Source organism: Cydia fagiglandana, chromosome 16 (genome assembly GCF_963556715.1).
Source record: "Cydia fagiglandana chromosome 16, ilCydFagi1.1, whole genome shotgun sequence".
NCBI classification, from domain to species: Eukaryota; Metazoa; Arthropoda; class Insecta; order Lepidoptera; family Tortricidae; genus Cydia; species Cydia fagiglandana.
Genome location: NC_085947.1, coordinates 12,322,158 through 12,335,951, shown reverse-complemented (window position 1 = coordinate 12,335,951; position 13,794 = coordinate 12,322,158). Strand labels below are relative to the sequence as shown.

Below are 13,794 nucleotides of genomic sequence, written 5' to 3'. Positions count from 1 at the left end.
TTTAATTATAATTAATAAAGTTTTATTTTAATATTTCTTTCTAAGTTGTATCTATATTAATACCTACACTTGACATAAGTGACGTCAAAATGGCTCACCCCTGCCGAACTCGTCAATACACCACGAAATACCTACACATTACGAAAAAGCTCTCTGAACTATATATCTTCTCTCTAGAAATAGGCTTCGATTCGATTTGTCATAGTCATAGATTATCAATTCTAATCGAAATTAATCCCATTTGGATCAAAATCGTATGATCCAATGGGGAAATGTTGTTTTGATATGGTACAGTTTATGCCATCTGTCGATGAGTAGTAGAACTAGTCTGTATAGCGTACTAACTTGTAGTGAAGCCATCTAGTATGTAACGGCGGAATTATAAAAATGCGGAATTTTTAAATTGTTTTTATAATGTCCAATTGAATTTTAATAAATGCTTTTATTAAGTAGGTATTTAAATGATATAAATGTCGTCAAAAGTCTAACCTAACCTAAAATATAGTAAAATAAGATATTTTACCTGACCTAACGAATCAATCAAAAGAATTACGAGTTGATACCTATACTTAAGTCTGTGATTGAACAATACCTGTTTAAAATAAATTAGTTCAGATATTATTACCTATTAGGGCCACTTGCACCAATCACTAACCCGGGGTTAAGCGGTTAAACCTGGAGTTACCATGGTTACTAGTACAATTTATTTCGACACTGGGTTAATGGTTTAACCTGTTAATCCTGGGTTAGTGGGATGGTGGAAATGGCGCTTACTGTCATATGTTTGAAACCTGATTACGTCTTAATCTTAATCCATACTTTCTTTAAAATTTTAGGCTTTGTTATAATGCACTGTACCCAGTTGCTTACGGCACTTACGAAGACGTCTTAAAAACAAGACCGAAGTGATCCCATAAGTGTTCCGTAAACAAAGTTTTGTACGGAACACTAAAAATTAAGTCATTTTGATATAGGCATACGAGTATGTTCGTCACATTTTCAGAAAGCTACAAACTGATATGAATACTTAAAACAGGCTACCTATTACATAGCATTGTTTAATGTAAGTCAGCCAAGTCAGGCCCGTAAGATAATACAAGCCTCGATACTTGACATTTAGGTCAAAACTTCACCATTCATACAAGCAAATACTTCTCAAGAAGCAAAGGAATTTCCACATTGCACAAACGCGAACGAGATTAAACTAATCTCTTCGCATTATCGAAAGTTGCACAACTCCCTAATCTTAAAACTGTCAATTTTCTACGATACCTTCCGATCGAACTCTCCCGTGTTATCTCAATAGCGCTATCTCAAGCAGATCTGTAGGATCAAGTTTTAGTACGTAACTCGCGAGTCCATGTGACTGTGTGTCACCGCTCAAGAACGGTTCGGAGGGTCTACGCTGTATCTAGAAAAATGGATAGACCTAGCACGAGCCAGCAGTCGGAGAAATATTCTGTGCCCAGGCTAGATAAACTCCCGACTAGTTCTACGCAGTCTGTGGATAAGGTTGAGATGTTTGAAGTGAGGGAGCATGTGCCGTATCAAGCGGAGGTCACTCGAGCACCAGGCGCCTATGACGCGGAGAGCGGTGACGTGTATACCAACTCCTGGGACTCCGCGTGGTTGGCCATTTGCCAATTGTTAAACCTCCTTCACCATATGCAGGTGGCCATCGTCGTGTTCTGCATATGGCACTTCGCGTTGACTGTAGAACCTAGTGGGGCCATCAGCAATCTTCAGCTCCATATAATTTTCGCGGGAACCGGTGTACGTATTCAGTGTTTTGTGAGAGTATAAAACTGTAGTGGCTCTTAATCTCTTGAAACACGATAAGAACGACAAATATGTAATACTAGCCGCAGTTCGTATCTAGATTTATTTTACATCATTGCTGTACGAGTAGGTACTTATATTGCTACAATTACTTAAGGTGGTTCGCCTAGGTTACTCAAAACTTAACTCTCGCTAGATGGCACCACTTCTGCAAAATTTCAGATTTTATTTTTTTGTGAAATGGTCTTGGTATTTGTATACTTAAAAGTATGTTTCGCGCACTCTTTAAGTAAATATTGAACTATTAAATAAAACATTGAATACTTCATTGTGCAAAAACCACCTTTTTAATTTGACGGAGTGTTGCTGTCACGCTTTTTCCTACTATTACTCACACATGCAAACAGTGTTTCCGTGATCCTTCACTCTAAAAAAAATTTGGTTGGCCCTATCAATATCTTGATGGCCGTAATCAAGCATCTTGATTCCATACGAGCCTAACAAGAACTTAAACACATCAAACAAGGTAATTCTGATTGCTATTACTATTGTTAGGTAACTGAACCAATTGAGATCTTGTTCAATATTTACACGAAAAATAATTATGCTAACTAATTGATCCTAGTAAGATCAACTAAGGGCTTGATAATGAAAACAAACAAGTTAGTTTAACTAAGATGTAAATCAATGTTAACATGAAGAATTACTGTATTAACTATTTGACCCAAATAAGTTCAACTAAGAACATGATTACACCGACTTATGGCGTATTAGCCTGAACTAAGATATTGGTCAATTTGAATCTTAATTGTTTAATCATTTCAACTAAGATGTAAATCAATGTTAACATGAAGAATTACTGTATTAACTATTTGACCTAAATAAGTTCAACTAAGAACATGATTACATCGACTTATGCATCTTATTAGCCTGAACTAAGATATTGTTCAATTTGAATCTTAATTGTTTAATCATTTCAACTATGAAGCTTGTTTAGTACAATACCATTCTTGTTCAATTGTACTATGACTTACTTTGTCGCATTTACTAAAACATTTCTTTCAGATCTCTAGTTTTTATACGCGCCGTGCTGAATAATGCTGGTGGTCCTCGTTATTATTCTCAAGGAATTAGTCTTAAATACTAAAATATACATTATACATTTATTTCAGATCATTTTGGCGATCGGCTTAGACCGGTTTAGCTTTACAAACACGGGAGGAGGCGTGCTTGTGAAATGTGAAGCCATATCGGCCTAGGCCGATCCTCAAAAAGATCTGAAATAAATCTGTAATCTGTATTACCTACTTAGTATTTAAGACTAATGCCTTGGGTATAATGCGAGTACGAGGACCAGCATTTATTCAGCACGGCGCGTATAAAAACTAGCACAAAGAAAATGTATAAAATTTAAACGAATAAGTAGTAAATAAAATATAACAACAAAGAAAGGGATAAAACATAATTAAACTAAATCAAGCCCGTAGAGTTTTATAAAAAGGGGGTAAATGAATAAAACAAAAAAATATTATAATAAGATGTTATTTATTCATTTAATCATTTTGAAAGTAAACGTTTTGCATTTAAATTCACACGCACGGATCCGTGTCTAAGCATACGAGGGGTTAACACTCGTTGGTCCAATCACGTTCACACTTGTTGGTCTATCCAAGCACACTACACTCACAGTGTCACTACGCGAGTTTGATTCGGATGTCACTGGTTGTTTTTTAGTCAAACAAATCACAAGATTCCACACATTTGACAGTTTAAAAACCCATCTTCACGATTGTATTTGTGAATTAAGGCTTCTCTTACCAATCTTGGTATATAGTGGCGTGCTGTCGAAATGACCTTGGGACTATGCAGCTCGATCCAGTGACTTATACTCGACTCAAGGTGACACTGAGCAATAGCTGACTTGTGAGCGTCGTTGTTCTTGACCGCAGCGATGTGGTCTTTAATTCTGCAGGCAATAGTGCGTTTGGTATGCCCACTGTACGAACTACCACAACTGCAATCAACTTTGTACACACCAGGTTTTTCCAGAGGAATAAGTAATTGAATGAGCTTAACGCAACTGCGTGCTACAGAGACTGACTGCTCGGTCGCACGCGCCACGAGAGGGGCGCGGGCGGGGCGGAGAGCGGGTGTACAGGCGATCCCCCTACTTATCTCTTGATTGATCGGATTAACCGATTATTTAATTTAATTATTAAGAAAATCGATTTAACAAATAATTCTTAGTAGAATGGAATATTAGTTTCGTAATCAATACAATAACTTGATCATAATGGGATTGAGTGTTTTATCTTCGTTGTTCTAAATAAATTATATGTTTAGTTGATTCAACTAGCAAATCTTATGTAAATCAACAAAGACAAAATAATCAAAAAAACTATTAAAATGTTCATACCTATTAACATATTTATCTGTTTTAATTAAATTGTTAAGGATTGAATTAACCTACGTTACATAATTATGCCAACAAGTTAATAATAGATGCAAAGTATACAATTGTTAGGATTAATAACATACCTACTTTATTAGTTCAATCACAGATACACTTATTGTTTTAAGTAATCAGCTTTCTTTGATTTATATAAGATCGTTATTGTTGTAATTAACTTAACGTCAACGAAGAGAAAACTGCTCTTAGTTGGTCTTCATTTTTTAGAGTGTTGTAGTAGACAATTTCACACAACGTAAGTATGTTGCAATAGCGTAACGGTATGTTCGTGGAAATACGTGCAAGAGGATTGGGGTTCAAGACTGGTGCGAGTAGGTAATTTCTTTTTGTTTCTCCTTTGTGTTATCTTACCTTTAAACGAGCAATTATTAGATATATAATTATTTATTTATATATTTGGATGGTATCAGAAACGGCTCTAACGATTTCGATGAAATTTGCTATAAGGGGTTTGATCTCTTAGCTAGGTCTATGAGAAAACGCGCATTTTTGAGTTTTTATGTTTTGTAAGCTTTGGTCGGTCTCCCAGATATTCAATCTCCGCTTGGCAACTAATCCCAGAATTGGCATGCGCACTAGTTTTTACGAAAGCGACTGCCCTGACCTTCCAACCCAGAGAGTAAACTTATTTGGATTAGTCCGGTTTCCTCACATTGTTTTCTTTCACCGAAAAATAGGTATCGGTGTATAAATAGGTAGGTATCAAATGCTATTTCGTACAAAAGTTCGAAAAATCATTGGTACGAGCCGGGGTTAGAACCCGCGACCTCCGAATTGCTTTCCGCTAGGCCAGCAGCGCTTCCCCCACATACTCAGTGTTATCAGGTTTTTCAAAATCAAAAACGATTACTTATGAAAGCAGAAGAATATAAATGATCGTATTAGATTTATAATTGTTACATATTTGCCGTAACTTATTTTTAAAATGTGTTTTTCAATTAAAAGACACGTCAAGATTGTTTACCTTATTTCTAATGCTAAAAAAAACAAACTATAGTAATAATTGTGTTTTTCATTTATAGACAAAATCCATTATTTTTAACCACAGGAAATTTTATACACTTCTTTTTAGGGTTTCGTACCCAAAGGGTAAAACGGGACCCTATTACTAAGACTTCGCTGTCCGGCCGTCCGTCCGTCCGTCTGTCTGTCACCAGGCTGTATCTCACGAACCGTAATAGCTAGACAGTTGAAATTTTCACAGATGATGTATTTCTGTTGCCGCTATAACAACAAATACTAAAAACAGAATAAAATAAAGATTTGAATGGGGCTCCCGTGATACAACAAACGTGATTTTTGACCAAAGTTAAGCAACGTCGGGAGTGGTCAGTACTTGGATGGGTGACCGTTTTTTTTTTTGCTTTTTTTGTTTTTTTTTGCATTATGGCACGGATCCCTTCGTGCGCGAGTCCGACTCGCACTTGCCCGGTTTTTATTGCAGTGAGGATGTCCTGATTGTAAAAATCAGAGAGATTAGGAAGAGTATAATTTCTAATTATCTTTGTAAAAATTAAAGAATACGTGTAGCCTATACTTAATAATCGATTTATGATAATAAGAAAAATTAAATAAAAATAAAAAACAATACGAAATGTAGGTGTAACAAAAATACAAAAAGTTATGTTCCAGCATACAATGACTGGGGATCGAACCGGGAATCTTCCGTTTGCAAGCAAAAAAGCGACTGTTTGCATAACACGCCATGATAGTTCTTAGCTAAGCTGACGAACTTCTCGCTTAGGTCAATTAACTACCTGTCAAATATCAGTGTCAACAAAATTGCACTAAACATGACGGCACTCCAAATTCGAGCCGTGGTCAGCCCGGCAACGTCGGAAATGGTATGGCAACGTCGCAAATGTATCTGTACACGACATTTGTGACACACACATACGTAAAATTGATGAAAAGTTAACTATGATTTTTGCATGATTTCTGTATGAAACATTGTTTTCCTGTTAATTTCGCGCAAACGAATATTCGAAAGAAGATAAATGCGGAAATATTTGTGTACTAATACTGTGTAGTTACTTAATGAGATTTGATTGAATTTTGTATGAAAAGCGAACCACCTTAATGAGTGTAATGACCTGACTGAATGTCATGTAAGAAAATTACTAAACTTGAGAAAATAAAACATGCAAATGCCATTAAATGCAAATTACATTTGAATAAATATTTCGACGTTAGTGCGAGAAATGTAATGTAATGGTGCTGTTAAAATGACAAATACCTACTTAAGATAAACGTCGTAGAGCTTGACAGCCTAATTCAATATTTGACAGCCTGTTTGCCACCTTTATTGCTCGGAATTAAGATTGTAGGTAGCAACTATTGGGACAGTGTCTAGCACTAGGATCTTTACCAATACGTTCCCAATACTCTGAGACAACCCGAATCAGAACCGAGTGACTCAGGCCCCCCTATCCCACTGTCCTACTGGGTAGTGAAAGATAAGATAAGATAAAAAAGATAAAAGATAAAAAAAGATAAAAGATAAAAAGATAAAAGATAAGATAAAAAAGATAAAGATAAAAGATAAAGATAAAAGATAAAAAAAGATAAAAAAAGATAAAAGATAAATAGTTCGTTCAATATAGGAACAATTTCTATTGGTTTTCATATGTTTGCCACGTTACCAATACGAGACCATGATAATATTCTACTGACAAAGTTGGCTTGCCAGAGTATAGGCATCGAATCAAATGGAGTCTTCCAAAACGCTTTTATATTTATATTACAACCAACTAGCGACCCACCCCGGCTTCGCACAGGTTAACAAATTATACACCTAAATCTTCCTCAAGAATCACTCTATTGATAGGTGAAAACCTGAAAATCCGTTCAGTAGTTTCCGAGTTTATCGCGCACAAATATACAAACACACAAAAAGACAGACGCGGTGGGGGACTTTGTTTTATAAGGTGTTAGCAAATGTTAGTGATGCAAAAGCTAGGAACATTGCTAATGAATAACCATAGGCGCTTCCTTTCATATTTCAGTACCAGCTGTTCCTAGTAGAAGCGGTTCTGACGCTCCACAGACACAACTCCTGGTCCTTCCAACTATCCCAAGATGGGAAGCGAGTGGTCCACGGTTGCCTGCAGCTCATCGGCTCCTTGTTTGTCATTGTGGGCTCTTTCCTGGCTTTAGCTGAGACTGACATGGTTGTTAACACACCTCATGGATATTGCGGTAATTTTATATTGATAATACTTTCTTTAGTCACGACTGTATTTGATGAAATGCCTTTTTATCCGAAATCCGACCCAAAATTAACTGATTAACTGAAATTACTTTAAATTGACAAGTGGTTTTTGAGAGACAAAACCCAAACGAAATATTCTTGTATACCTAATTTTATTTTGGTAGTAGCACGTGCGGTGTTACTTAACAATAGACAAAGGATTAGCCATTCGGGGCCAGCTACAAATCGAACGACTATATAACAGCTTGGACTTATATTAGACCCTGATTAGGTATATATGTACCCATTTTTCTAAAGGCATCATTTTATGATGCACTCCGAGCCGGAAATAAATGCCCTTACTTTGATGAATCATACTTTCTACAAAAACGGGTAATTGTTACAAAAATTGACAACCTCGGTACCTACAGGCTATTAAGTCAAGATACGCGATGAGATAAATGTTAGCGACATGAATGTACTGTTATCTACATCAAATCTTATCTATTTCAGGCGTTATCGCACTGGCGTTCTCCCTAGCTAGCTTCATCTCCGGTATCATAGCACTTTTCTCCTCGAAAGTACGTCTGATGATCAGGAGCGGACCTGTCAAGATCCTCCACATCGCGCTTGGCTTAATTGCTCTCTCCATGGGCCTTATCACGAACGCCATAGGGTTCAATATGGATTACTTCAGCGCCGCAAACCCTGGGTTATCCACGGCTCTCATTTGTTTTGTGGTGTTCACCCTGATCTATATTATTGTTCAGCCGATTATCAACCTGGTGTCAACTACTAGGAAATCCCTGTGACTAAGTAAAAAGGCGGGGTCTTCGGACGGTGAGAGTATGGTAAGCAGACTGTAGGTTTAAGAGTGCTATTACATTTCGGGGTTGAGCGAGTTTAGGTATTTTACGCGCTGCGGCAGGCCGTGCGAGCTCAGTATTCCGATCCCTTCTACCACACTCGCACTACAATGATGGATTAAACATTCTTGATCCTTCGCGAAGCATATTGAAATCAACCATAACAACACTAACTGTAACTTATAAAGTCCTAAAACTGTTATTTGGTAAGTACGAAAATACTAAATGCAGTGCAAATGTACATAGGGGCTGTTCATAAATTACGTCATCTATTTTTGACCCCCCCCCATCCCTCAAATCATCCAAAAATCATGCTTCGGATGACTCTGTTTCCTCCTACGTCATGCTACCATCATCCGATGTCCAGACCCCCCCCCCTTCTCCCATTTGAAACGACGTAATTTATGAATAGCCCCATACTCGACTCGTACTTATGAACGTATATTACTCGAAAGAAATTATAGGTACTCGCTTATTTACATATTTCGTCATTGCATTTGGTACCTATAGGTTGTAAAGTTTGTATCAACGAGGGTTTAAAAACGAACTGGTACTGAGGATCTGATGATAATGACGATTATTACGGTGGTCACGGATACCAATCAACCATGTAGTACCATGATTAGGCTCGTTTGATTAGTCTCAACACGATCTTTGACACTGAAGATACACAGGGTCTGATGATGGAGCTGGAAGGTGGCCACGGGTACCAGTCTATCATGTAACTAAACCACTTCGTGTTTGGGCTCGTTTGATTCGTCTCAACAAGATCTTTGACACTGAAGATACACAGGGTCTGATGATGGAGCTGGAAGGTGGCCACGGGTACCAGTCTATCATGTAACTAAATAATTTCGTGTTTGGGCTCGTTTGATTCGTCTCAACAAGATCTTTGGCACAAGACAGTGCTCAGGGTCTGATGATGGAGCTGGAAGGTGGTCACCATTACCAATCAACCATACAACTAAACCACATCGTGTTTAGGCTCGTTTTATTGGTCTCAACAAGATCTTTGACACTAGGTGATACTCAGAGTCTGATGATGGAGCCGGAAGGTGGTCACCGGTACCAATCAACCATGCAAGTAAACCACTTCATGTTTAGGCTCGTTTGATTAGTCTCAACAAGATCTTTGACACTAGGTGATACTCAGAGTCTGATGATGGAGCTGGAAGGTGGTCACCGGTACCAATCAACCATGCAACTAAACCACTTCGTGTTTAGGCTCGTTTGATTCGTCTCAACAAGATCTTTGACACTAGGTGATAAACCAAACACGAAGCCCAAACACGAAGCCCAAACACGAAGTGGTTCAGTTACGTGATAGACTGGTACCCGTCGCCACCTTCGAGCTCCATCATCAGACCCTGAGTAGTATCTTGTGTCAAAGATCTTGTTGCGACGAATCAAACGAGCCCAAACACGAAGTGGTTCAGTTACATGGTAGACTGGTACCCGTGGCCACAGTCCAGCACCATCATCAGACCCTGAGTACTAACTTGTGTCCAAGGTCTTGTTGAGACGAATCAAACGAGCCCAAACATGAAGTGGTTCAGTTACATGATAGCAGTGTTGGCAAAAAATCAATTCGAATTGACGATTGACGAAACTAATTCTAAATCTACTGATTGAAGATTGACGATTACTAATCGTTAATTCGAATTGATCGGTCAATCCTCAATCGTCAATTCGGATTGACGATTACTTTGTATGTACCTAATGCCCTTTTTATTTAGGCCATTTTTGTGAAACTGACCAAATGCGTTCAAAAGCGGTATCTGAGTTTACCAAAGGTTCCGAAACATGTTTGCGACGGCTATATGAAGGATGTCCTTTTTGGAACATTTTCGGGACTTTCCATGAAATTAACCGATAGCGTTCAAAATCGATATCTGAGGTGCCCAAAGGTTTCGAAACTTGTTTCCGAGGGAAATATTGAGAGATGTCCTTTTTTGGGACATTTCTAGAAATTACCCGATTGCGTTTAAAATCGATATCTGAGGTAAACAGAGGTTTCTAAACATCTTTTCAACTGCAATATTGAAAGGTGTCCTGTTTTGGGACATTTTAGTGACATTCTTTGAAAGTGACTGATTGCATTCAAAATCGATATCTGAGGTGCAAAATATGGTTTCAACGGCAATATTTAGATTCTACACTTTAGCCGCGTACTTACTTTACTACCTGCATTACGCCACCCTGCTGAAAAAAGGTCATTTCTCGGTATTGCCGTCAGAAACATGTTACGAAACCTTTGGGCACCTCAGATATCGATTTTAAACGCAATCGGTTAATTTGAAGAAATGTCCCATAAATGTCCAGAAAAAAAGGAAACTCCGTCTGTATTGCCGTCGGAAACATGTTACGGAACCTTTGGAAATCTCAGATATCGTTTTAAAGTGCCAACGATCAATTTAAAAAAATGTCCCGAAATGGAAGGGACATCCTTCAATACTGACGTCAGAAACATTTTTCGGGACCTATGGTCGACATCGATTACGAATATGAACGTAATTGGCCAATTTCGAAAAATGTCCCTAAAAGGGACATCAGTCAATACTGACATCAGGAACATGTTTTCGAACCTCTGGGAACCTCAGATATCGACTTTAAGTCCAGTAAGTAAGTCCCTAAAAAGGACACCTTTGAAAACAAATCTTAGGGAAGGGAAAGGGACCCTAGGTTAATCTAGATTGAGAATTGATTTAATCCGAATTGAGGATTGATGCGTTAATTCCAATTGATTCAATCGGATTTACGCGTCAATCAGAATTAAATCAATTCGAATTGATCAATTCGGATTGATCAATTCGGATTGACGCGTCAATTCAATTGATCAATCCGGATTGATTTAGTTCAGATTGATGCCAACACTGCATGATAGACAGGTACCCGTCGCCACCTTCGAGCTCCATCATCAGATCCTGAGTACTATCTTGTGTCAAAGATCTTGTTGAGATGAATAAAACGTGCCTAAACACGAAGTGGTTCAGTAACATGGTAGCCTGGTACCCGTGGCCACAGTCCAGCTCCATCATCAGACCCTGAGTACTAACTTGTGTCAAAGATCTTATTGCGACGAAACAAACGAGCCCAAACACGAAGTGGTTTAGTTACATGATAGATAATTAATTGCATGGTTGATTAGTACCGGTGACCACATTCCAGCTCCATCATCAGACCCTGAGTACTATCTTGTGTCAAAGATCTTGTTGAGACGAATAAAACGAGCCTAAACACGAAGTGGTTTAGTTGCATGGTTGATTGGTACTGGTGACCACCTTCCGGCTCCATCATCAGACCCTGAGTACTATCTTAAGTCAAAGATCTTGTTGAGCCGAATCAAACGAGCCCAAACACGAAGTGGTTTAGTTGCATGGTTGATTGGTACCGGTGACCATCTTCCGGCTCCATCATCAGACCCTGAGTACTATCTTGTGTCAAAGATCTTGTTGAGACGAATAAAACGAGCCTAAACACGAAGTGGTTTCGTTGCACGGTTGATTGGTACCGGTGACCACCTTCCGGCTCCATCATCAGACCCTGAGTACTATCTTGTGTCAAAGATCTTGTTGAGACGAATAAAACGAGCCTAAACACGAAGTGGTTTAGTTGCATGGTTGATTGGTACCGGTGACCACCTTCCAGCTCCATCATCAGACCCTGAGTACTATCTTGTGTCAAAGATCTTGTTGAGACGAATCAAACGAGCCCAAACACGAAGTGGTTTAGTTGCATGGTTGATTGGTACCGGTGACCACCTTCCGGCTCCATCATCAGACCCTGAGTACTATCTTGTGTCAAAGATCTTGTTGAGACGAATAAAACGAGCCTAAACACGAAGTGGTTTCGTTGCACGGTTGATTGGTACCGGTGACCACCTTCCGGCTCCATCATCAGACCCTGAGTACTATCTTGTGTCAAAGATCTTGTTGAGACGAATAAAACGAGCCTAAACACGAAGTGGTTTAGTTGCATGGTTGACTGGTACTGGTGACCACCTTCCGGCTCCATCATCAGACCCTGAGTACTATCTTAAGTCAAAGATCTTGTTGAGCCGAATCAAACGAGCCCAAACACGAAGTGGTTTAGTTGCATGGTTGATTGGTACCGGTGACCACCTTCCGGCTCCATCATCAGACCCTGAGTACTATCTTATGTCAAAGATCTTGTTGAGACGAATAAAACGAGCCTAAACACGAAGTGGTTTAGTTGCATGGTTGATTGGTACCGGTGACCATCTTCCGGCTCCATCATCAGACCCTGAGTACTATCTTGTGTTAAATATCTTGTTGAGACGAATAAAACGAGCCTAAACACGAAGTGGTTTAGTTGCATGGTTGATTGGTACCGGTGACCACCTTCCGGCTCCATCATCAGACCCTGAGTACTATCTTGTGTCAAAGATCTTGTTGAGACGAATAAAACGAGCCTAAACACGAAGTGGTTTAGTTGCATGGTTGATTGGTACCGGTGACCACCTTCCGGCTCCATCATCAGACCCTGAGTACTATCTTGTGTCAAAGATCTTGTTGAGACGAATCAAACGAGCCCAAACACGAAGTGGTTTAGTTGCATGGTTGATTGGTACCGGTGACCACCTTCCGGCTCCATCATCAGACCTTGAGTACTATCTTGTGTCAAAGATCTTGTTGAGACGAATAAAACGAGCCTAAACACGAAGTGGTTTAGTTGCATGGTTGACTGGTACTGGTGACCACCTTCCGGCTCCATCATCAGACCCTGAGAACTATCTTAAGTCAAAGATCTTGTTGAGCCGAATCAAACGTGCCCAAACACGAAGTGGTTTAGTTGCATGGTTGATTGGTACCGGTGACCACCTTCCGGCTCCTTCATCAGACCCTGAGTACTATCTTGAGTCAAATAAATACATATAGAATGTCAGGTCGTTTCAAATATTTTTAATCCTGTCCGGTAGTTTATTAAACTGTACCATTATAAATTATAATACTATAAAAACAGTGCTAGGATCAAAGTCTCTCGTTGCGGTTTACACGCACACAGTATAGCGTTTTACACGGCGCCCGCCGCACACAATGATAAAAAACCTCGTCGTCGCCGTTGAAAATGTGCGGAGCCGACCGACACACGTCCTACCTGTACAAGCTCTGCCGCGGCACTGAGCTGGCGAGCGCGCGTCATCGGTAATTTAGAGTAGTTTTCAAAAAATTCCCAAAAAATTATAGTAGAATTTCATAAACACTAATGTATACCAACAGTATAAGCAAACGTTGCAGATTGCTTGAGTAAGAAAATGACTTCGATATTAAGTAGATTTTCGTAGGAATTGACACTTGTTTCGGAGCGAAAATTGAGTTCGTTTTACTTTGATTTTCTCTTTCTCAAAGGTATGTAGGAAAATTATCGTTTGATATGCCTAAAGTACAGGGTATTAGTAATACAAAATAGCCAGGTTTAGCAGAGTAAACTTCTCAACATTTCCAAATAAGAGCTTCCCATTCAGTGCT

General features: G+C 39.1%; 1 protein-coding gene across 1 annotated transcript; it reads left to right on the top strand.

Annotated features, from left to right (window-relative positions):
• Positions 1–1,094: 1,094 nt before the first annotated feature.
• Positions 1,095–8,315, top strand: LOC134672005 (uncharacterized). The gene is made up of 3 exons (XM_063529904.1): positions 1,095–1,773; positions 7,255–7,447; positions 7,953–8,315. Exons 1-3 carry the CDS (start codon positions 1,420–1,422, stop codon positions 8,249–8,251), a joined length of 846 nt encoding a protein of 281 aa, XP_063385974.1. The 5' UTR covers positions 1,095–1,419; the 3' UTR covers positions 8,252–8,315.
• Positions 8,316–13,794: the final 5,479 nt, after the last annotated feature.